Here is a 24,145-nt window from a genome sequence, read left to right as displayed (position 1 = left end):
GTTCTCATTATTCCCCTGTCGTGGGGTGGGGGGCTAGGGGAGGGATAGCAGGAGGTGGGCAGCTAGGAAAGGGATAGCATTAGGAGAAATACCTAATGTAGATGACTGGGTGATGGATGCAGCAAACCACCAAGGCACGTGTATACCTATATAACAAACCTGCACATTCTGCACCTGTACCTCAGAACTTAAAGTATAATAAAAAGAAAGAAGAAAATTAAGTTGAGTGCACCAAAGGTAAATATAGATGAAAAGAAAGGGAATTCAGAAAAATTTACTCAGGTAATTGTCTTTTTTTTTTTTTTTTTACTTTAAAGCTGTGTAGTGTAAACTTCAAATTTCTGAGTATAAAGATGGTTAGAAGGCACGGAAGATAAGTTCCGCCCATTGCCTCACACATAGTAGTCCCTTAACAAGTTGATGATTCTATGAACATGTTACCTTTTGTAGCTGAAGCTAAAAATCTGTTTATGTTTATTATTATTATTTTTTAATGTGCCTTTCTTGGCAGGCAAATTTTTAAGTCTTTATTTCTTTGTTTCCATCCAGGCCTCTTATGTGAGGAGCTAAAGAGGAAATAAAATATACAGGATGAAAAGATGGCAATGTTGCCTCCCCCAGGACCTCAGAGCTTTGTCCACTTCACAAAACAATCTCTTGTCCTCATTGAACAACGTATTGCTGAAGGAAAATCAAAGGAACCCAAAGAAGAAAAGAAAGATGATGACGAAGAAGGCCCAAAGCCAAGCAGCGACTTGGAAGCTGGCAAACAGCTGCCCTTCATCTATGGGGACATTCCTCCCAGCCTTGTGTCAGAACCCCTGGAGGACCTGGACCCCTACTATGCAGACAAAAAGGTAAGTTTATTTTGGCTTCGGTGGTCTGTTTCTGTTGGCTTCCTTCTGGATAAAAACTATTTTAAATTGAGATTAGTGAAATATGGTGAATAACCATTATCATGACCAGAATGTTAAATTAAATATATATACATGTAGGATATTAATAATATATAATTTTTCTAATATTTCATTGAAACTGGTTTTGGTATTGAAATTGTTTAACATAATTTTTAGTTTAACACAGCATAAATTGTTTAGTATAATTGTTTAGCATAACTTTTTTGGATATGACACAGTTATCTACCATATTTTATAGTTATACCTATTTTTTCTTGCTAATAATTAACTCTCATGTGTATGTAGACCCAAAAATTCCTTAAAAGTTTTTAATGCAAATGAAAATTGCTAATTTAACATTTTAAATACCAAGCTAATTTTTTATTAAAATTCCAAGTGCAAGGTAACTTAATCTTGCCAAGACTGTAGTATGTTGTGATTTTTCATGTTAGCTCAGACGACCTCTGGTTCATAAAGTCTCCCTGATAATTTTGACAGTCATGTGACCCTGTTCCCTCTTTACTCTCATTCTTCCCCATTTGTATTTTTCTGTATGATAACTGTCACATCTTGCCTTATATTAGACTTACTTTATTCTTTTTTCTAGGAAATTCCTTAAATAAAAAACTCATACCTTATTTTTTTTCAAACTCCTTTTCATTACCTCTTATGATATAGTTTCTCACCACACATGTATTAGTCCATTTTTAAACTGCTATAAAGATGTACCTGAGACTGGGCAATTTACAAAGAAAAGAGATTGAATTTACTCACAGATCTGAATGGCAGGGGAGAACTCAGGAAACTTACAATCATGGCTGAAGGAGAAAGGAAAGCGAGGCACATCTTATATGGCACAGGAGAGAGAGAAAGAGTATACTTTTAAACTCATTAGATCTCATGAGAACTCACTATCATGAGAATAGCATGGGAGAAACCGCCCCCATGACCAATCATTTCCCACCAGGTCCCTCCTCTGACATGTGAGGATTATAATTCAAAATTAGATTTGGGCAGGGACACAGAGGCAAAGCATATGAACACAACTGCAGAAAGAATGAATGAATAATTTTTTTAAAATACAATGTACTGAGATTTAAGACAAAAGTGGTTGTATTTGAAGACTAGGTATTGATTTTAAAATAATTTTCTATGTAAAAGTGAATTTTATGTTAAATTACATTTAGATAGAACTGGCATAGTGAAAAGGAACAGGAAAATAAAGGGACACCTGAAAATAATGGACTCTGGTTTGTTTTCTTAAGAGAACACTGCCACATACAAACAAAAAGTCTGACCCACAAGCCTACCTCCCAAATAGAGTGAGAAATGCTTATAGCCAGAAATCCACTGATAACACTATATAAAACTTAGAAAATCAATGTCCCTCAGGTAACACAAGTCATCTTCCTGCCATTGGCAGAAAAATGAGACAGGGATTTGAACTTTGTCTTTCTGATTTCTAAGCCAATGCTTTAAGTTGTTTAATATTTTGTTGTTATTGCTGTTTGTTTTTATTTCTTAACTGAATACTGAAGCTATGGAAAAGGACACTTGTGCAGTGTCTACAATAACATTAAGAATATTTGGTTCAATTCGTAACATTTTTTAAATTACCATAGTTAGTAAACAAGGTAGCCCTTTCAGTCCCTTTTTTAAAGCTAATAGTAGTAGTACAAATAAAATAAAGAAATTGAATTGAATAATTGGAAGGATTCTTCCAACTCTGACATTCGTTAAACTTATGAAAATATTATTTGAAAGAACTCATATTTTGGAACACGTGCTGCTAACCATGGAAATTGCCAGCAAGTATTAAAATTCTCAAGGTTTTATCATTAAAACTCAGAGATGGCTAGTTTCTATTTGGCTTTCTTAAAATTCAATGTAATGGAAGTGAAAGAAATTGTGCTTTAAACTAACTTCAATAGCCACAGTTATTTTTACTGTTGAAATAAAGTGAAAAATATAAAACACAGTATTCTGAAAGCTCTAAGCACTGCATGCTAACAAATAGCTCAATTTTTAAATTTACCATGAAGAAATGGACTTGCAGTTAATTGGCCAAGGTGACATTGGTAGATGCATTGATGACATTGGAATCACATTGCTTGAGTGTGATGGCAATGCTTCTTCAACCTAATACTACCATGTAGAAAGGTAAACTGCTGAAACTGATGTGAAAAATTGATATTTTGGATTCTCAGTTTAATCCTGTTTCCTTTTTTCTCCTGCAGACTTTCATAGTATTGAACAAAGGGAAAACAATCTTCCGTTTCAATGCCGCGCCTGCTTTATATATGCTTTCTCCTTTCAGTCCTCTAAGAAGAATATCTATTAAGATTTTAGTACACTCATATCCTTCTTCAAATGATTACATCCAGTAGTACTTTAAGGTGTAAATTTTGCTATTTTATTCAAATATCGATGTTAGGTCTTTTGCACCTTGAAAGATTCTGGTTTTCGTTTATTTATTTCAAAATTATTAATATAATTTGTCATGGGTCTCAGAGAAGACTGGGACAGTGGCCATATTAAGATTTTAGGATATGTTACTTTCACTTATTGCTTTCTTGTTCAAAGAGACAAAATAGTCTACAGGCTCATTTATAATTATTTTCTAAGAAAAAGTTGTAAGCATTTCAACAAGTGTCATCCTCAGATATTTCAAGTTCCCACTGTTGTCTTTTATGTTCCTTGATTCTAAGCTACCTTATTCAGCATGCTCATCATGTGCACTATTCTGACAAACTGCATATTTATGACCTTGTATAACCCGCCGGAGTGGACCAAAAATGTCGAGTAAGTGGGTATAAGTACATTTTAACATAGTTTTGATATTATCATTTCATCCTGTCCTTTTCCTGCTGGGAAGTTACTGCATTTATAAGGATGGGGAATCTTTGTCTTCCAATGCTGTATACTTGCTTTTATTTCGTTCTTTTTCTCCTGTATGGTATTAATCTCCTAGATTAGAAAAATTAGATGCTACAGTGTTTTCTAGAAGAATGAATTTGTCAGCCGCTCCATCCTCTTCTTAAACATGTTACATATATCTTATTCTTGGGTTGTATTTTTTATAATTATGTGGGTGTATTTTTAAATAATTGTTTTGGTGTATTTTTGATAGGAGCAATGTAGGAATTTTTTAGGCAGATTTGATACCTATATTCTTAGATATTTCAAGTACCTCTTCTTTCGGGGAGTATTTCTGATGTTGACATTTTACTATTTTTGATAGACCTATTGTAGTTTAATACAGTGTGTCCGCAAACCAACAGCCATCCGCCATAGATATCTTTCATTAGTTAATGAGAGAAAATAAATTATAAAGATTTACATGGTAGTTGTATTCTTTTCACATCTAGTATCTCAATGGAATTTTGTGTTTAGGTACACTTTTACTGGAATATATACTTTTGAATCACTTGTAAAAATCCTTGCAAGAGGCTTCTGTGTTGGAGAATTCACTTTTCTTCGTGACCCATGGAACTGGCTGGATTTTGTCGTCATTGTTTTTGCGTAAGTACTTTCAGCTTTTTGAAATGGCAAACTCATGAAAATCTCAGACAGCACAGTGTTCCAATAAAAGCAAACCTCTGGGGTCTGATTTTTCCAGAATGGAATGTCTATATTTAAAGGAAAATGGAAGCTATTTGAAAGCTAGTCATTGATAGGCAAATACTAAATTTTTCAAAAAGACTATCTCCTACTCAAAGGTATGTGACATCATTAAGATGGATTATCTTCCTCCATGCTCAGCACTTGGATGGATAGTCTGTGCAGTGCCAATTAGGTTTACACTTTTTCCAAGTTCTTATTTAAAAATAAATAAACCTGTAAGAAGCACACAAAAACCTCAGGCCTTTAAATACAAGTATAGTGCTCTTTACATTAGCTTGCATTATTCAATTATTTTATATTTTGTATTAAAATATAAAAGTATATATTTGTAAAAGAGCTGCCACTATTTACTAAGCCTAATGTTAGTGCATTGTATATGCATTACACATGCATTCAGTTTATTTTTAAGGAAAATATTATAATATAATTTTAATATATTCATAATTGTTACTTTTTTCCCATATTTATCAGAAAATATGATTTTTTTAAATCTCAAAACTAGATATGGCATTTTCCATCAATGGCTTTGAGTTATCAAAGTAGTCCAGGTTCATTGGAGCCACATAGACAATACAAAAGGGTCTTAGGATTGCTAATATTCAATACCCTTGACCCTGCCTAACTCCTTTTCCATCAGGATCCCTCTATTTGAAGTCACACATGATGGGGCAGTTCCATCTGCTACCTGCTGCTAAGAAAACATTGTGCAGAGAAGGCTACCTCTCCTCATAGGTCTTCTTTTTTTCCTCTTGATATAATTCAAATACTATAAAATTCACCATTTTACAGTATACAATTCAATGTTTTTCAGTATATCGACAAACTTGTGCAACATCACCGCTACCTAATTAGAGAAAATGTTATCACCCCAGATAAAAACTGTGGCAGTCCCTTCCATTTCCTTCTCTCTCTGGCCCCTTAGAAACCAATCATCTATGTTTTATCTCTATGGAATTGTCTATTTGGATATTTTTTATGAGTGGAAATATCAAACAGTATGCAGTCTTTTGTGTCTGACACTTAGCATACTGTTTTCAAAGTTTTATATGAAATTAAAAATCTAAATTACCATACTTCTAAAAATTGAATCACTTAATTATCTATTTACACATTTAAGAGTATGAATCCACATTAACAATATATAATATCTGTATTTTGTTTGCATCAAATGAGTCAATTCAATACTAATTAAGTTAGTTATGATAGAAAAAAAGACTTGCAGAACTATACACTTAAAAAAGAAGTTCCAAACGTAGAAAATACCTTGACTAAAGGCTCAGGTAAGTATCACAGTCTCTTTCTAAATTCTGAATAATTCTGATTTAATTCTACAGGTATTTAACAGAATTTGTAAACCTAGGCAATGTTTCAGCTCTTCGAACTTTCAGAGTATTGAGAGCTTTGAAAACTATTTCTGTAATCCCAGGTAAGAGGTAATTGGTGTGAAGCATTAGGCTACTCATAACTCCAACTATATGGGAGTTGTTCTTTGTTCGTTTGTGTGTGTGTTGTCACTGTGTTTGTGTGTGAACTCCCCTATTACAGATATGTGACAGAGTTTGTGGACCTGGGCAATGTCTCAGCGTTGAGAACATTCAGAGTTCTCCGAGCACTGAAAACAATTTCAGTCATTCCAGGTGAGAGTGGGGTTAAACACCAGGGCTGACTTTGAACTTTTGGAAGAAAGACATAAAAAACACACCTCTCTTTTATGCCATTTTAATTAAATTTGATTTCTTCTGTTTTCCACAATCATTATCAAAAGTCAGCCTTTGAGTTTAATCAGTTGCATGAGTCTTTTAGGATGAAGATGACCACTTGGCTCACATCTCAACTTGAAATCTTCCTGCCTGACTGAGGGCTTGTTTTTCCATTTACTTATACAGGAAGGAAAATTTCAATTTATTTTAATCAATTTTAAAATAGTTAAGAAAGAGATCATAAATATCAGCATGGGGATATTGCATGACACATCGTTTTATATTTTTTTTCTCAGCAAACCATTTCCTTATTGAAAATTACTTTATTCAAGATGTCACTATATGCTGCAATTTGTTTTGGTGCCATTTATAGAGAGGTGGTTTGTTTGACAAGCATTAGAACTTATAAAAATTATTTTTACAAGTGATTTGAATAGTCAAATTATTCATTTTGACAACCTGGGTATTCTTTGAGAATATGTTACATTTTTAATCATTTGCTGTAATATATAAAAACAAAGTATACATAAAATAGCATACCCATGAGGCTTTTTTAAAAATTATGCAACTTCAGATCATTAGTTTGATATAATGCATGCACTTCTAGGAAAGCTCGTGTTTTTCGTTTCTATTCAGAGGCTTTATGAATTATAAACACATTTTTCTTCAATTTTCAGGCCTGAAGACAATTGTGGGGGCTTTAATCCAGTCAGTGAAGAAGCTTTCTGATGTCATGATCCTGACTGTGTTCTGTCTGAGTGTGTTTGCACTAATTGGACTACAGCTGTTCATGGGCAACCTGAAACATAAATGTTTTCGGGATTCACTTGAAAGTAATGAAACGCTAAAAAGCATAATGGATACCCTAGAGGATGAAGAAGACTTCAGAAGTAAGAATGTCCCTGCATTTGTTAAGAGATTGAAATAATGCTAAAAACATTGCTCTCTTTTAACAATGAAATGTTGCTTTCACTCTAATCAATTCAAAGCTATTCAAATGTATAGAAAGTTGCTACAGTGTGAATTTGGATCATGTTACATACGGTTTTTATAAACCATCCTGGTTCTAAGCTAACTACCAGTAATGGCAAAAAGAACATGAGATAGTTCCATAATTCCCAATTTCTATATCATAAGAATCAATTTTCTCTACAGAAATAAATGTAGCTTTGAATTAATAACATTAGCCATTACATTTAACAATATGATAGATTATATATTTTATATAATTTTATTATATAGTACATACTTATATTTGTTATATATAATGTGATATATTTATTATGATAGATTTTTATACTTAATAGATTGTACTTATAACTATAACATCTTACAGTTCTATTAATCATATATATTATCAAATATTAAGATAATATCTATATCTTGATAGTATTCCTAAAGATTTGTACAAAGCAAAATCATTTACTCAGTTTTATTAACACCCACTTTATAACCAATGATGAGTTTCTCAGCTGTTTTTAATGGCTTCCTTCAATATAAGCTGATGGCGTTACATCAAAGTTTAGTTCAGTAGAATTATTTCTGTAGGTACCACATGAGATAACCTGTATGTACCCTCAGAAGTCTGCTTAATTCAGAGTTATCAATTAGAGTTTCTTACAGAAAGAATGAACTGCATGTTCTCTAAACAATTATCTCCTAGCACAGTACCTCTCACTGGAACAGTTTATGAATACTGGATGAAAATAAGATCAAGATTGTACGTTCTGATGTTGTCCACATGAATACATAAACCTTAATAGATAATTTGACCCAGGTGTGGATGGAAGTCATGAAATCTTTCAAATATATGTGCTGTTGCCAAAATGAAATGAGGGAGGAAAGGTCAGGATTCTCCTTAGAGAATAAAAAGTAATATACATGATTTTCTTTTTTATTTTACCAGATATGTTCTTTCTCACTCACTGGGACAAATAAAATCAAATAACACCCCAGCCAACATAGTAAAAGATCATAAATAAAACGACAGAAAAAAACAGAAACCTTAACAAGAAAACTGCAAGTTTTGAAGTAAAATATTTAACATATATATTTTTACTACCACTATTTGATGTGGAATGTAGCATATTTTCTCTTCCTTTTTATCTTTATCCACTTTTCCAGTTTCTGATTGTTATAAATATGATTTGAATTTTATTTCCAATTTCTGGAGAATTTTATTTCTTAATTTATATGCTGTAAAATTAATATATCTGATGAGTAATTTACATTTAATATTGTAGATTACCACACTTATTTAAACTTAACTTTTCTCACTAAGATCAGTCCTTTTATTCCAAGTCTTAGACCTATTTCTGGGTTTATACTATGAATGGTTGTTTTAACCTTTGTTAAAAGAAAAACTTTCAACAAATTAAATTTAGAAGCTTATTTCAGCAAGGAATAGTATTTATTGCTGAAATAAGATAATAATAATGATTTAGGCAGCACTCAGAACCAAGAGAAGTTCAGAGAGTTCAACTCAGCAACATGATCAGGGTTATTTATAGATAGAAAAAGGGAATGACACACAGAAACAGCTTGATTGTGTATAGCACGGCATTTGCCTTATGTGGACATTGTCTGGTAAGTCAGCAGGCTGTGGTTGGCTGAAGCTCAGCTGCTGTGATTGGTCAAGACAGCTACTTGTTAAAAGAATATACTAATAAATTATAATGCAGTTTGTTTACATATGAAGTTAGATTGCAGTTCTCTCCATGCAGAGACAGCCTTTAATCAAATTTAATATAATTCATCACTTTCTGGAATGGCTTCATGTATTTTTTTTCCTAAAAAATAATAGGAAGAGCCCTTGAGTTATGCAAATTATCTTTATGTTATCTTTAAACATGAGTAAATTACAGTTAGCTAATAATGAGTCATATACCACAATCCTCTCTTCAAAATCTGTATATTATTCTTTATTTTCTTCTGAAATGTAGTTTTATCAAAGAGGTGTTTAAATCAAGTCTCAAATTTGCTTTGTTTTCTACATCATAGAAGCCATTTTTGATGCATAATTGATTCAAACTTTCATTGATTGGTATGTTTATTACATGGTTTCCCTGAGCTATAGCAATAAACAACAGCCTCAGCCCCTGCTTTCACAGAGCTTATCATCTAGTGGGAATGAAAAAAATGCTTAAGGGAGAACAGACAAATAAATTAAAAATATCTCAATGTATAATAAATGCCATGCAAAAGAAGTGAGTCTCAGGTGCTGAGATATGAACTAGATGAGAAGACATCTCTGAGGTGATGGCTTTTAATCTGAGATCTAAAAGATAGTAAGAAGCCACAAAATAGTGTAAGTGTGGGTGTGAGTCTGCTTATGGAGGGTGCTACTTTAGTTAGGAGGAATAGCATGGGCAAAGGCCCTGAATAAAGGAAGGGTATGGGTTTAAAGAATGGAAAAATAGCACTGTGGTTTAGTAAGAGAAAGGAAGAATGGCAACAGAGAAAGTAGCAGAAAAAACAGGGGTCATATCATGCAGAACATTTCAGTCCATGGGAAGGAGTTTGTATTTTATTTTAAATGCTGTAGTTTTTATTGCTGTCCATCATGTGGACAAAGTGACTAAGCAAGGGTAGACGGTAGATGGGAATAAGGAAGACCAGTTGAAGATTTCCTCTCCCATCTAGGCAAGAGAAAATGAAGGTTTCATCTAGAGTGATGGCAGAGAAGTGAAAAGGAAATAGATAAGCTCAAGACACAAAGTCTGTAGAGCTTGCTGATGGATTCAAGAAGAGAGGAAGCATCAAGTATGACTTCTCAGTTTCTGCCTGCAGTAACTGGATAGGTGCTGATGGTTTATAAGGAAATGGTGGACATGTTTGTAGTGGGGGGTCACTATTATCTAGCTAAAATTAAAATGAGATGCCTTTGAGATGTCCAGGTGAATAATATAGACAATTGGAGATTTAAGCATAGAAATCGGAGGGCTTGCTGGGTTTGGAGATAATAAATTCCAGAGCAATCAGGAAAAAGAAAGGACACACACACACACACACACACACACACACACACACACGCCCGCCCCTCTACCTCTGAACATCTCTGATATTTTTAAGTGAGTAGAGAATGGGTGACCTGGTGTTTAAAGCTATCTGTTGCTGAGACCTACAACACTGATGTTTAGAATTCAAGTAGAAAAGATGGTCTAGAAAAGAACACAGAGAAAGAGCTAAAAAGTGCTAGTAAAGTAAGAAGCAAAGATATAAATAATGAAGCCAAGAGAAGAAAACATATTGTAGAAATGGGAGTGATTGTGTAGAATCATGCTGCAAGATCAAGGATGAAGGATGATGAAGAAAGAAATACGCATTAGGTTAAGTAACAAGGAAGTCACCAGAGAATTTCTTGAGAAAATTTCAGGAAGTGGTAAGGGTTCAAGGTCAGAATAAAATGCATACTGGGGTGAAAATAAGAGGTCAGAAAGAAGATAATATGTATAGACAAGTGTCCCAAGAAATTTGGCTATTAAGAGAAGCAGAATAATGTGGCAACGGTTGGCATTTTTTAAAAATATCAATTTTTTTAGGGATGTTTTGCTAGTTATAATGAATGAGTAGTTACATATGAATGAATTCAGGAGAGACAGGGAGAAGTCAAGTCCTTGTGAAAGTGAAAGAGTAAAGGGGAGAGACAGCTCCACTGAAACAGGAGGAAAGATAGAGGGGAAGGCTGCAGAGTTATCAAAAAATGATTGAGTTCAAATGCAATGGTTTTTATTTCCTCAAAGTATAAGATGAGATCATTGCCTGAGGGTGCAAATGAGGAAGGGAAAATTCTACAGAAGATTTGACAAGAATGCATTATATATATGGTCATCTTAGGGAATGAGAAATTGAGGGTATTCTGAGTGCCAATTTGATGTTGGAGATTATTTACTTAAAATATAACCATTCACTTTGTTATAAGAGCCTCTTCACCAACATTCAGCCATTTGGGAGCCAGCATGGAAAAGACGGATGCTAGAATATGTGTAGATTTTGGTTCTGCCAGGTTAGGGACTGATTATAACGAATGCCTATGGATACAGGCTGGACAGAGTGACAAGAGGCTGAGTTGGTGGATAGATCATGAGAAAGTGGTAAGGCAAATGAATTGGCAATCTTAAAAAGATCAAAGAATTGTCATGGTAAAGGCAGCCTACATAGAGAATCTCAGCATAACCTAAAAGCGTTTTCCAGTGCCTATAGCAAAGCATTTTCCGAAATGTCTTTCAAAATTCATGACCAAATGAATTAACTCACTGTCTGGGCTCCTTCTGAAAAACATACAATTTGTGGATTTCCTTTGGTGTTGCTATCTACTTTAATGCTTATCAAATACCCTTTTTGCTGCTACAGTTGAAAGTGGGTTTCATGTGCAGTGTGTAGCTAAATGTGCAGTATTACGGAGCAATATACTGTGGTTGTGTTGGGCTAAAATAGGATATTCTCTTCTTCCTATTTTCTGAATATTTGAAAATTTAATAGAGAAAGTTTTGGAAAAAAACCCACAATATTGGTCTTTACTACTAACAAGACTTTTCCTATCCCCTTCACCTACAGCTGTTTTCTTGTGAGAACTATATTTGCCAGACTGTAGCATATCATATGCAGGCCCTCTGCCCAGACCTGATCCCCTGCCGTAGTTTTCTCCGAGTTGTATTATTCACCCTTGGTTGGGGATATATCCTTCACTTCCATAAGCCCAAGATATACACAGTTGTCGTAAGTTGTCTTTCTGAGCAAGGGCAAAATTATCAGGGTTTTTGGCCCTTTTTCTACATTAATCTTGAAGTAAAAACTCACCCAGAATCTTCATTAGATTTAATATCAATTCTGTATTTTTGTCATACCAATTTTCGTTTTCCCCCATATGTATTTTACTGAGAAATTGGCATTTATTCTACCACAACCCACAAACTTTGCCATTATGCTGTATTCTCTTTTAAAAATAGGTTTATTGAGAAATAATTTATATGCCACAAAATTCCACTTTTTAAACTGTACAACTCATTTTTTTTTTTTTTACTGTATTCAGAGTTGTGCAACTATCACCACTATCTAATTTAAAATATTTCCATCATTCCTACTAATAAACTCAGGGCCCATTAGTAGTAATTCTCCATTTCCGTTTTCCCCTAGCCCCTGGAAACCACTAATCTACTTTTTGTCCCTGTGGATTTACCCACTCTGTAGATTTAATATATATGGAATCATAATATATGTGGCTTTTTATGTGGCTTCTTTCATCTAGTATAATGTTTTCAAAATTTATCCATGCTATAGTATATATCTATGCCTCATTTCTTTTTATTTCTAAGTGATATTTCATTGTATATGCCATATTTTGCTTATATATTCATCAGTTGATGGACATTTGGGTTATTTCCGTTTTTTGGTTATGATGAATAATGTCGCTGTAAACATTCATTTGCAATTTTTTGTGGAAATACGTTTTCAGTTCTCAGTATATACCTAGCAGTGGAATTACTAGGTCATGATTCACTCTTTATTTTTCAGAAACACGCCACTTTTGAATGTGCACAAGCAATGCTTCATTTCTCTTTGCATTCAATTTTCCCCTTTTTTAAAGGTGTTAACCTTATATCTTCTTGAAGCCAACCATCCTAATAATTTAATGCCTAGTTGTTTAGAAATTATTTTAAAGTTTTCTACAAACCTAGAGTGAGCTACCTACATTGCTTCACTTTTCCTCATTCTTGTACTGCGTTAAATATAGTAGTGCAGTAGTGTGCAGGTACAGACAGCTCCAGAGCCCATTCATATAATGCAGCTCCTCAGAGGTTGAGAAACGTGAACCAGAGTTAGTTTAAAGGATAATTATAAAGCAATACATCCATAACAAAATATCTTGAATGTTTATGTATGCAAAATTGCATCTTAGCCTCCCCCATACTCACTCTACCAGGCCCATCCTTCCTGAGGTTCAGGAGTGTTTTCAGGAAAGCTTTTCATGCACATTCTCACCTACATTTGCACCTCAAACTATGAGGCTTTATTGTTTTATCTGCATCTTGTAGGTAAGATAAAATAATGATGTGTAAGTCAGCAAATAGTTTCATCTCAAATTGTGTAATAGTTTAGCTAATTACAACAAAACCTGTCTTTGAGCAGCTACTATAGAATGTGTGGATCACTGTATCAAGTGCTTTAAAAGCAATATCCTATGTATGCTATTTAATAACTTTATAAAGTAGGTATTCTTATGCATATTTTATAGATGCAGCAACTAAGGCTTAACAGCTTAAAGATAATTCAGTTAAGTAGGAATAGAAGCAACATTCAAATCCAAGAATATCTGATTTCATAGTTTTTCTTCCATGAGTACTGCAAAAGTCTCCTAATAATCAGATTTTTTTCTTAGACCTGAGTAAAATAGGAAGTCAGGCTCTTATTAAGTAGAATAGATATTTAAGAGAGATGAGAAAAGGGTTTTTAGTCCTTTAAATGTTTACGATGCAAGGATAGATCTGCCCCCAGTCTTAGGAGCAAGCCTTAATAGCAAATGACAAAAGAGTTGATGAGAACTTTTACTACGAAAACTTAGCACAAGCCACTGCTCAACGAAATAAGAGAGGACACAAACAGATGGAGAAACATTCCATGTTCATGGTTAGGATAATCAATATCGTGAAAATGGCCTTACCGCCCAAAGTAATTTACAGATTCAACACTATCCCCATCAAGCTACCAATGACCTTCTTCACAGAACTGGAAAAAATCACCTTAAATTTCATATGGAACCAAAAGAGAGCCCGCATAGCCAAGTCAATTCTAAGCAAAAAGAACAAAGTGGGAGGCATCACATTACCAGACTTCAAACAATACTACAAGGCTGCAGTAATCAAAACAGCATGGTAGTGGTACCAAAACAGAGATATAGAACAACGGAACAGAACAGAGGCCTCGGAGGCAACACAACATATCTACAGCCATCCGATCTTTGACAAACCTGACCAAAACAAGCAATGGGGAAACGATTCCCTGTTTAATAAATGGTGTTGGGAAAACTGGCTAGCCACATGCAGAGAGCAGAAACTGGACCCCTTCCTGACACCTTACACTAAAATTAACTCCATATGGCTTAAAGACTTAAACATAAGACCTAACACCATAAAAACCCTAGAAGAAAATCTAGGCAAAACCATTCAGGACTTAGGCGTAGGCAAGGACTTCATGACCAAAACACCAAAAATATTGACAACAAAAGCCAAAATAGACAAATGGGATCTTATCAAACTCCACAGCTTCTGCACAGCAAAAGAAACAGTCATTGGAGTGAATCGGCAACCAACAGAATGGGAAAAAATTTTTGCAGTTTACCCATCTGACAAAGGGCTGATATCCAGAATTTACAAAGAACTAAAACAGATTTACAAGAAAAAATCAAACAAGCCCATTCAGAAGTGGGCAAAGGATATGAACAGATACTTTACAAAAGAAGACATACATGAGGCCAACAAACTTATGAAAAAATGCTCATCATCACTGGTCATCAGAGAAATGCAAATCAAAACTACATTGAGATACCATCTCACGCCAGTTAGAATGGCGATCATTAAAAAATCTGGAGACAACAGATGCTGGAGAGGATGTAGAGAAATAGGAACACTTTTACACTGTTGGTGGGAGTGTAAATTAGTTCAACCATTGTGGAAGACAGTGTGGCGATTCCTCAAGGACCTAGAAATAGAAATTCCATTTGACCCAGCAATCCCATTACTGGGTATATATCCAAAGGATTACAAATCGTTCTACTATAAGGACATGTGCACACGAATGTTCATTGCAGCACTGTTTACAATAGCAAAGACCTGGAAACAACCCAAATGCCCATCGACGATAGACTGGATAGGGAAAATGTGGCACATATACACCATGGAATATTATGCAGCCATCAAAAACGATGAGTTTGTGTCCTTTGTAGTGACATGGATGAATCTGGAAACCATCATTCTCAGCAAACTGACACAAGAGCAGAAGATCAAACACCGCATGCTCTCACTCAGGCGGGTGTTGAACAATGAGAACACATGGACACAGGGATGGGAGCACTACACACTGGGGTCTGTTGGGGGGAAATAGGGGAGGGTCAGTGGGGGTTGGGGAGTTGGGGAGGGATAGCATGGGGAGAAATGCCAGATATACGTGAAGGGGAGGAAGGCATCAAATCACACTGCCATGTGTATACCTATGCAACAATCTTGCATGTTCTTCACATGTACCCCAAAACCTAAAATGCAATTAAATAAATAAATAAATAAACTTAGCACAAAGGGTACCATGAAAGGTAGAAAGTGGAAAATATACATTGATTACATTGTCATCTCCTCAACACCTAGAATTAGTAGGTCCTAAATAAGTATGGATTGGTGAATGAAAAGTAAAATGAATTTTAGAAAACAAATTTTATTTATTTAGCTACTGCATTACAGCCTCTGCCTCTTCTGGAGTATTTTGGGACTCAATCAGGCCTCTCTTCCTTCTCTCCCCTTTCCCTCCTCTCCCATTTTCTCTTCTCCCCTCCTTTCTTCTACTCTGCTCCCCTATTTTCCCTTCTCTTCCCTTCCTTTTCCTTTTCTAGCTACAAACTTTCTCTCTAGGTAAACTCATCAATCCCCATGGCCTTGAAAGCTGTCTATTAGATGATAACTCCCATCTTTGTATCTCCAGCCTTGACAGCTCTACTGATGTCCAGAATCTCATATCAATCCAACTGCTTACTTGAAAAATATAATAAATAACCATCATCTCAAACATGGCTGAAACAGAACTCCTGGTTTTTCTCCACACCTCTTCTTACTGTAGTTTTCCTCTTCTCAGCAACAGGCAACAGCATCTCCCCAGCTGATAGATCCCATGTACTCTCTCCTGCACACACCCCACATGCCCTTCATTAGCAGTTCCTGTCCACTCTCCTTCCCTCCCCTTCTCTCTACATCCACAGCTATTCTCTGAGTTGTAGCCATGTCCCTTTTCACTACAGCCGCCTAACTGGTCCCCTTGCCTCCATACCTGCTTCTCTATAGCCCACTGCCCACAGAGTAGTTACAGTGACATTTTAACATGTCAGTGATATCCCATATCTCTATTTCCCATTTTTATTACATTCATACACCACGTAATGATGTTTCAGTCAATAGCAGACCACATATACAATGCTGATCTCATAAGATTATAATATTGCGTTTTGTACTGTACCATTTCTGTGTTTAGATATACACTTCCATTGTATAATAGTTGCCTACAGTACTGAGTACGGTAGCACACTCTACAGGTTTGCATCTCAGGAGCAATAGGCTATACCACATAGCCTACCTAGGTGTATGGTAGGCTATACCACCTAGATTTGCATAAGTGCACTCTAGGATGTTTGTACAAGGACAAAACATCCTAATGATGCATTTCTCAGAATGTATCGCAGTCATAAAGTGACACATGATGGTACCTTTAATCATACTTAAAATCCAAACTCATTTCAATGATATGTAAATTCCTACATGATCAGACCTCTGCCTACCTCTGCCACCACAATTCTCCCTCTCACCACACAGTAGCCATGCGGCCCAACTTGCTGGCTTTTCCACATGCCAACTTCATCTCTGCCTTAGGTCTTTCACTCTTGCCCTTCCCCTTTCATTCTTGGTGAATGAAAAGTAAAAGAATTTTACTCAAATATCTCTTCACCAGTCTTTGTATGATTGCCTACTTTGTCACATTTAGGTCTTAGTTTAAATATCATCTCCTTAGAAAGACCTTCCCAACTGCAGCCTACCACCTTGTCTTAATTTATTTTCTTTAGATCATTTATCAGTATCTGAAAATATCTTGTATATTTATTTATTTACTTAAGTTTTTCTCCACCTCCACCATCACCTAAACATAAAGGATGCTTCATAAAACTAACAATTTTATATTATGTTTATTGTCATATTTATTGCCTGGCCCATAAGAGGTGATCAATAAATATTTAAGGGAGAATATATGAGAAAATAATAAATAAATGGATGCATATTGCCTGGGATCAGGCCTGAATTTTTGGCTATATGTCTATATCAATTAATTTACCTGCTTTATCACAATCACTGCTTAAACTTTGTAATGTTATAATGGTTCAAATTCTTCTTCAACAGAATACTTTTATTACTTGGAGGGATCCAAAGATGCTCTCCTTTGTGGTTTCAGCACAGATTCAGGGTACGTAATATTTGTTTTCTTTTTAGTCTAAGGGCTGAAAGAGAATGAAAAGCATGTTCTATCAGTTTGCAAATTAGAGTCTTTGATTCTACATTGCTTTTTATATATTTTATATTGTTTCGCAGTATTATTTGACTTATTTTGTCCCACAGCAAATCCAGTCTTTAAAATGTTCATAGTTAATACATAATCTCAAAAGCAAGACTTTGAGATGGTGCTTGAATTAACACAAGACAGAAGTCATATAAATCTTAAGAAGGTAGAAAATATTACTTCAAGAAGACGCCACCAAAAGTTGGTTGGATAGTTTCAGGTCCTTCTTCTTTCTGGAAAGAAGAGTCATAAAATCAACTTTTCTTTCCATCCCCAAGTTCCACTCATTCTCCAATTAAATATGACACATAGGTGACTGAATGTAGTGTTTTGGCCACTCTAAACAAAGGGACTCCTTGAACTTGGGCACATAAATTTTAAGAATATTGTATATATTTCAACTGTTCATCTTGCTGCCTCTGTCTTATACCAACTTCATTTTGCAGCATTAGCTGCATTAGCTCTTGCTTTTCCCTCTGTGCAGACATCTCTTAATCAGGGTCTGTGTGCACTGGGAACATAGGAATAAATAGGATAAGGTTGTTGTTACCAGAAGAACTAATATTGTGTTTATTTAATGGCATCATGAAAAAACAGTCCCCCAATTTTAGAAAGAAGAGAGTCTTAAAGCTGCACATCTTTATGCATTTAGACAATTGTTATATTTTGGCTATCCTAATCCATTCCAATAATTATATGTAAAGAAAGAGTTTTGGTAGTGGCCTACCTATCAATATTTACTGATTGAAGAACTGTTACAAAACATCTGTTGAAAGTTTCCATATTTTAATGATGATGATGCTAATGGCAGCTACAGTTTTTAAAACACTTTCTGTGTGCAGGAAGTAAGCTAAGTAATTTGTACATATTATCTTATTTAAACTTAATGAAAATCTTATTTTCTTGAGGTAGATGTTACTATCCTGTTTTTACAGAGGCGCTAGTGCCTTGAAGAATTTGGTAAAGTCACCAAGTAGTCAGAAGTAGAGTGTGATTCAAAACTGGTTCGTCCTGGCTCCAAATCATGTATTCTTAATCATTATTCAATATTGTCCCCCTGTAGAAGAAACCTTGAGTTTGTAACTCTTCAGTAGGGCCCTTTAGCTTATGTCCTGAAGATACTCTCACCTATAATGTTCTTTTTCATGTGTAGTCAGTGTCCAGAAGGGTACACCTGTGTGAAAATTGGCAGAAACCCTGATTATGGCTACACAAGCTTTGACACTTTCAGCTGGGCCTTCTTAGCCTTGTTTAGGCTAATGACCCAAGATTACTGGGAAAACCTTTACCAACAGGTAAGTGTCAAGAGAAACATGCATTGTATTTTTGAATGGCGTATCCTATGTATGTTGTTTACCAGCCTTACAGTAGGAGGATTTATATTTATTTGAGCATGGAGGAAACTCTATTATCTTATTACTAAAATTAGAAATGTTTTACTCCCAGCAATAATCATATGGGTAGTTCTTGAGTCGTAAATAATTTTCTTATTTTTCTGGACATATATAATCTCTAGATCTTTTTCCTTCCTTAGCATATCATCCCATGGGTCCTAGTTAAGTACCAGGACATACTGTAATGTGCTCTCCAGCTGCTCCTGCACATGCGCTGTTTTACATGCATGCTTGGGATGGCCTGAACAGAAGAGGCTGTCTAATGTTAACCTGGTCATCACGTTTTAGTTTTTAATTCCTATTTACAGTTAAATACTCAATTCATTTATCTAAGTTTTTCTCTCCCAAATCATTTGCTCCCTGCTGTAGACTTCCATGGTTTTTTGTATATTCTTCAGTTTATATCATGGATCTCTTGTACTATATTAATTCACATGGCCATTTCCTCTAACTTAAATGTGAAACTCTTGGGGCTGTGGTCTCTATTTACTTGTATATTCTCAGCAGCCAACCCCAAAAGGAAGAAGGCCGAAATGATTATTCTACATTACACATAATGAGTCGCTTTTCTCAGAATAGCCACAGATCTTTCTTTCTTTCCTTCTTTCTTTCTTTCTTTCTTTCTCTCTCTCTCTCTCTTTCTTTCTTTCTTTCTTTCTTTCTTTCTTTCTTTCTTTCTTTCTTTCTTTCTTTCTTTCTTCTTTCTTTCATTTTTGGCCTATTTTATATTTACTTAATTTCTGAGAATATTATAAATGAATACAGAAATTATGAAGATATACTTTACAGCAAAAACAGGAATGCAAGTATTTTTTAAATATGCAAGAAGTGATCACCTTTACTCAAAATTAAAGAAACACAAATTAAAACAATTGAAATAATTTTTCATCAGAGGAAAGAGAGACTTATTTTTCATTTATAGTATTCTAAATTCACTTTAAAATGCAGTGTATGATAAAAGTATATTACATTATAAAATTGCTAATTAAAATGTTAATTATCTTGTAAATGTGTTTGTTACTTACAAATTCTCAGTAGTAGACCTTTGTCAGACGGGTAGATTGTAAAATTTTTCTCCCACTCCATAGTTTGCCTGTTCACTCTGATGTTTAGTTTCTTTTGCTGTGCAGAAGCTCTTTAGATTAATTATATCCCATTTGTCAGTTTTGGCCTTTGTTGCAATTGCTTTTGGTGTTTTTGTCATGAAGTCTTTGCCTATGCCTATGTCCTTAACCGCATTGCCTAGGTTTCTTTTAGGGTTTTTATGGTTTGGGGTTTTACATTTAAGTCTTTAATCCACCTTAGGTCAATTTTTGTATAAGTTGTAAGGAAGGAGTCCAGTTTTAGTTTTCTGCATATGGCTAGCCAGTTTTCCCAGTACCATTTATTAAATAGTGAATCCTTTCCACACTGCTTGTTTTTGTCAGGTTTGTCCAAGATCAGATGATTGTAGAAGTCTGGTGTTATTTCTGAGGTCTCTCTTCTGTTCCATTGCTCTGTATGTCTGTTTTGGTGGCAGTACTATGCTGTTTTGGTTACTGTAGACTTACAGTATAGTTCAAAGTCAGGTAGGGTGATGCCTCCAGCTTTTTTCTTTTTGCTTAGGATTGTCTTAGCTATATGCCCTCTTTTCTGGTTTCATATGAAATTTAAAGTAGTTTTTTTTTTTTCTAATTCTGTGAATATGTCAATGGCAGTTTGATGGGAATAGCATTGAATCTATAAATTACTTTTGGCAGTTTGGCCATTTCATAATATTGAATCTTCCTATCCATGTGCATGGAATGTTTTTACATTTGTTTGTGTCCTCTCTTATTTCCTTGAGCAGTGGTTTATACTTCTCCTTGAAGAGGTCCTTCATATCCTTTGTAAACTGTATTCCTAGATATTTTATTCTCTTTTCAGCAATTGTGAGTGGGAGTTCATTCATGATTTGGCTCTCTGCTTGTCTATTGTTGGTGCAGAGGAATACTTGTGATTTTTGCACATTGATTTTGTATCCTGAGACTTTGCTGAAGTTGCTTATTGAATTAAAGAGTTTTTGGGCTGGGATTATTAAGTTTTCTAAATATAGAATCATGTCATTTGCAAACAGAGACAATTTGACTTCTTCTCTTCCTATTTGAATACCCTTTATTTCTTTCTTTTGCCTGATTGCCCTGGCTAGAACTTCCAATACCATACTGAATAGGAGTAGTGAGAGAGGGCATCCTTGTCTTGTGCCAGTTTTTAAAGGGAATGCTTCCAGCTTTTGTCATTCAGTATGATATTGGCTATGGGCTTGTCATAAATAACTCTTATTATTTTGAGATATGTTCCATCAGTACCTAGTTTATTTATAGTTTTTAACATGAATGGATGTTGAATTTTATCAAAGTCCTATTATGCATCTATTGAGATAATCATGTGTTTTTTGTCATTGGTTCTGTTTATGTGATGAATTACATTTCTTGATTTCCATATGTTGAGCCAGCCTTGCATCCCAGCAAAAAGTGGGCAAAGGATATGAACAGATACTTCTCAAAAGAAGACATTTATGTAGCCTAAAACATATAAAAAAAGCTCAACATCAGTGATCATTAGAGAAATGCAAATCAAAACCACGGTGAGGTGCCATCTCAAGCCAGTCAGAATGGTGATTATTAGAAGGTCAAGAAATAATAGATGCTGGCAAGGCTGTGAAGAAATAGGAGCACTTTTACAGTGTTGGTGGGAGTATAAATTAGCTTAACTATTGTGGAAGACAGTGGGGCAATTCCTCAAGGACCTAGAACCGGAAATACCATTTGACCCAGCAATCCCATTACTGGGCATATACCCAAAGGAATATAAACCATTCTACTATAAAGATTCATGCACACATATGTTTATTGCAGCTCTGTTTACATTAGCAGAGACGTGGAACCAACCCAAATACCCATCAATGATAAACCGGACAAAGAAAATGTGGTACACATACACTGTGGAATACTATGCAGCCATAAAAAAAGAATGAGATCATGTCCTTTGCAGGGACATGGATGAATCTGGAAGTCATAATCCTCAGCAAACTAATACAGGAAGGAAAAACTAAACACTGCATGTTCTCACTCATAAGTGGGAGTTGAGCAATTTGAACACATGGAAACAGGGAAGGGAACAACACACAGTGGGGCCTGTTGGGGGGAGGGGCAACAGGAGGGAGAACATTAGGACAACTACCTAAGGCATGCAGGGTTAAAACCTAGATAATGGGTTGATAGGTGCAGCAAACCACCATGGTACATGTATACCTGTGTAACAAACTTGCACATTCTGCACATGTATCCCAGAACTTAAAGTAAACATATGGAAAAAAGCTCATCATCACTGGTCATGAGAGAAATGCAAATCAAAACCACAGTGAGATACCATCTCATACCAGTTAGAATGGCAATCATTAAAAATTCAGGAAATAACAGATGCTGGAGAGGATGTGGAGAAATAGGAACACTTTTACACTCTTGGTGGGAGTGTACATTAGTTCAACCATTGTGGAAGACAGTGTGGTGATTCCTCAAGGATCTAGAACTAGAAATACCATTTGACCCAGCAATCACATTACTGGGCATATACCCAAAATATTATAAATCCTTCTACTATAAAGACATATGCACATGTATGTTTATTGAAACACTATTCACAATAGCAAAGACTTGGAACCAACCAAAATGCCCGTCAATGATAGACTGGATAAAGGGAATATGGCACATATATACCATGGAATAACATGCAGCCATAAAAGAGAATGAGTTCATGTCCTTTGCAGGGACATGGATGAAGTTGGAAACCATCATTCTCAGCAAACTAAAACAGGAACAGAAAACCAAATGCCACATGTTCTCACTCATAAGCGGGAGATGAACAATGAGAACACATGGACACAGGGAGGGGAACATCACACACCAGGGCCTGTTGAGGGGTGGGGGACAAGTAGAGGGATAGCACTAGGAGGAATACCTAATGTAGATGACAGCTTGATGGGTGCAAACCATCATGGCACATGTAAACCTATGTAACAAATTACACATTCTGAAGAAAGAAAGAAAGAAAAGAAAAGAAAGAGAAAAGAAAAGAAAGAACCTCTGTACCTTCAGTTTAATTTTGCTCTAAACCTAAAACTATTTTAAAAAGTAAAATCTATTTTAAAAGCAAAAACACTTAAGAAAAGTTAATTAAAAATACGTATGAGATGAATAAAGTAATTAAATAAGGTTATCTGCCTACTGTTAACATTTAATGCTATTATTATTTGATGGTAAAGAAATAAAAGAAAGATTTTTAACAGTAAAAGGGACTATAGACATCACCTGGCCTAAAATTCGAAAGTGAGCAAAGGGTTTAATTTTATGAGTAATTTTCAGACTGTAGGAAAAAAATGCATGATTTTTATACTACTACACTTAATAATCAAGAAATACACATGACTTTAGTATAAGCGTATTGTATTGCTATATTCTTTGTACTGAAAATGTGTTTAATATTTGTTTTCCATGAAGACATAATTTTTTCTTTACATTTTTGATAAAATGAGATTATACAAAACTGTCAGATTTGCCCATGCTTGTCAAATTGAAATAATTTACTTAAATTTTTTTTCTATTATTAAAATGACAATTTCCATTTTTCCCTAGACTTTGCGTGCTGCTGGCAAAACCTACATGATCTTCTTTGTTGTCGTCATTTTCCTGGGCTCCTTTTATCTAATAAACTTGATCCTGGCTGTGGTTGCCATGGCTTATGAAGAACAGAACCAGGCAAACATCAAAGAAGCTAAACAGAAAGAATTAGAATTTCAACAGATGTTAGACCGACTTAAAAAAGAGCAAGAAGAAGCGGAGGTAGTGTTATTTGATCTAAAATTCTTCTTAGAGATAGAAATGCAAAAGGTTATAATAGGCCCTGTGATCTATGCTCAGCCTTCTCCAGCTAGATTTTATTTTTTTAAATTATAATCAGTTTCCGTAGAGACTGTCAAAAATTGCCAGTGCTGGCCGGGCGCGGTGGCTCACGCCTGTAATCCCACCACTTTGGGAGGCCGAGGCGGGTGGATCACGAGGTCAAGAGATCGAGACCATCCTGGTCAACATAGTGAAACCCCGTCTCTACTAAAAATACAAAAAATCAGCTGGGCATGGTGGCGCATGCCTGTAATCCCAGCTACTCAGGAGGCTGAGGCAGGAGAATTGCCTGAACCCAGGAGGCGGAG

General features: G+C 35.2%; 1 protein-coding gene and 1 long non-coding RNA gene across 4 annotated transcripts in view; one reads left to right on the top strand and one right to left on the bottom strand.

Moving 5' to 3' along the window:
• Positions 1-24,145, top strand: part of SCN9A (sodium voltage-gated channel alpha subunit 9) — a 185,886-nt gene that overhangs the window by 74,108 nt on the left and 87,633 nt on the right. For 2 of the 3 annotated variants that reach the window (XM_017548396.2, XM_017548392.2), the window contains exons 2-10: positions 550-857; positions 3,134-3,252; positions 3,609-3,698; positions 4,290-4,418; positions 5,855-5,946; positions 6,898-7,110; positions 17,368-17,431; positions 18,678-18,819; positions 23,571-23,777. In XM_017548396.2, the coding sequence (XP_017403885.1) occupies positions 600-857; positions 3,134-3,252; positions 3,609-3,698; positions 4,290-4,418; positions 5,855-5,946; positions 6,898-7,110; positions 17,368-17,431; positions 18,678-18,819; positions 23,571-23,777 (1,314 nt within the window). In that variant the 5' untranslated portion in view covers positions 550-599. Of the gene's footprint in view, positions 1-549; positions 858-3,133; positions 3,253-3,608; positions 3,699-4,289; positions 4,419-5,854; positions 5,947-6,065; positions 6,158-6,897; positions 7,111-17,367; positions 17,432-18,677; positions 18,820-23,570; positions 23,778-24,145 lie in introns of all 3 variants that reach the window. The other variant, XM_017548412.2, reaches the window with a different exon arrangement.
• Positions 17,628-24,145, bottom strand: part of LOC108317754 — a 153,651-nt gene continuing 147,133 nt past the window's right edge. The window contains exon 5 of the long non-coding RNA XR_005203427.1: positions 17,628-17,757. This is a non-coding gene — a long non-coding RNA (uncharacterized LOC108317754). The remainder of the gene's footprint in view (positions 17,758-24,145) is intronic.

This window comes from Cebus imitator, unplaced genomic scaffold, assembly GCF_001604975.1.
Source record: "Cebus imitator isolate Cc_AM_T3 unplaced genomic scaffold, Cebus_imitator-1.0 Scaffold10, whole genome shotgun sequence".
NCBI lineage: Eukaryota > Metazoa > Chordata > Mammalia > Primates > Cebidae > Cebus > Cebus imitator.
The sequence above is the reverse complement of the archived record's forward strand: the minus strand, read 5'-3'. Positions and strand labels throughout refer to the sequence as shown.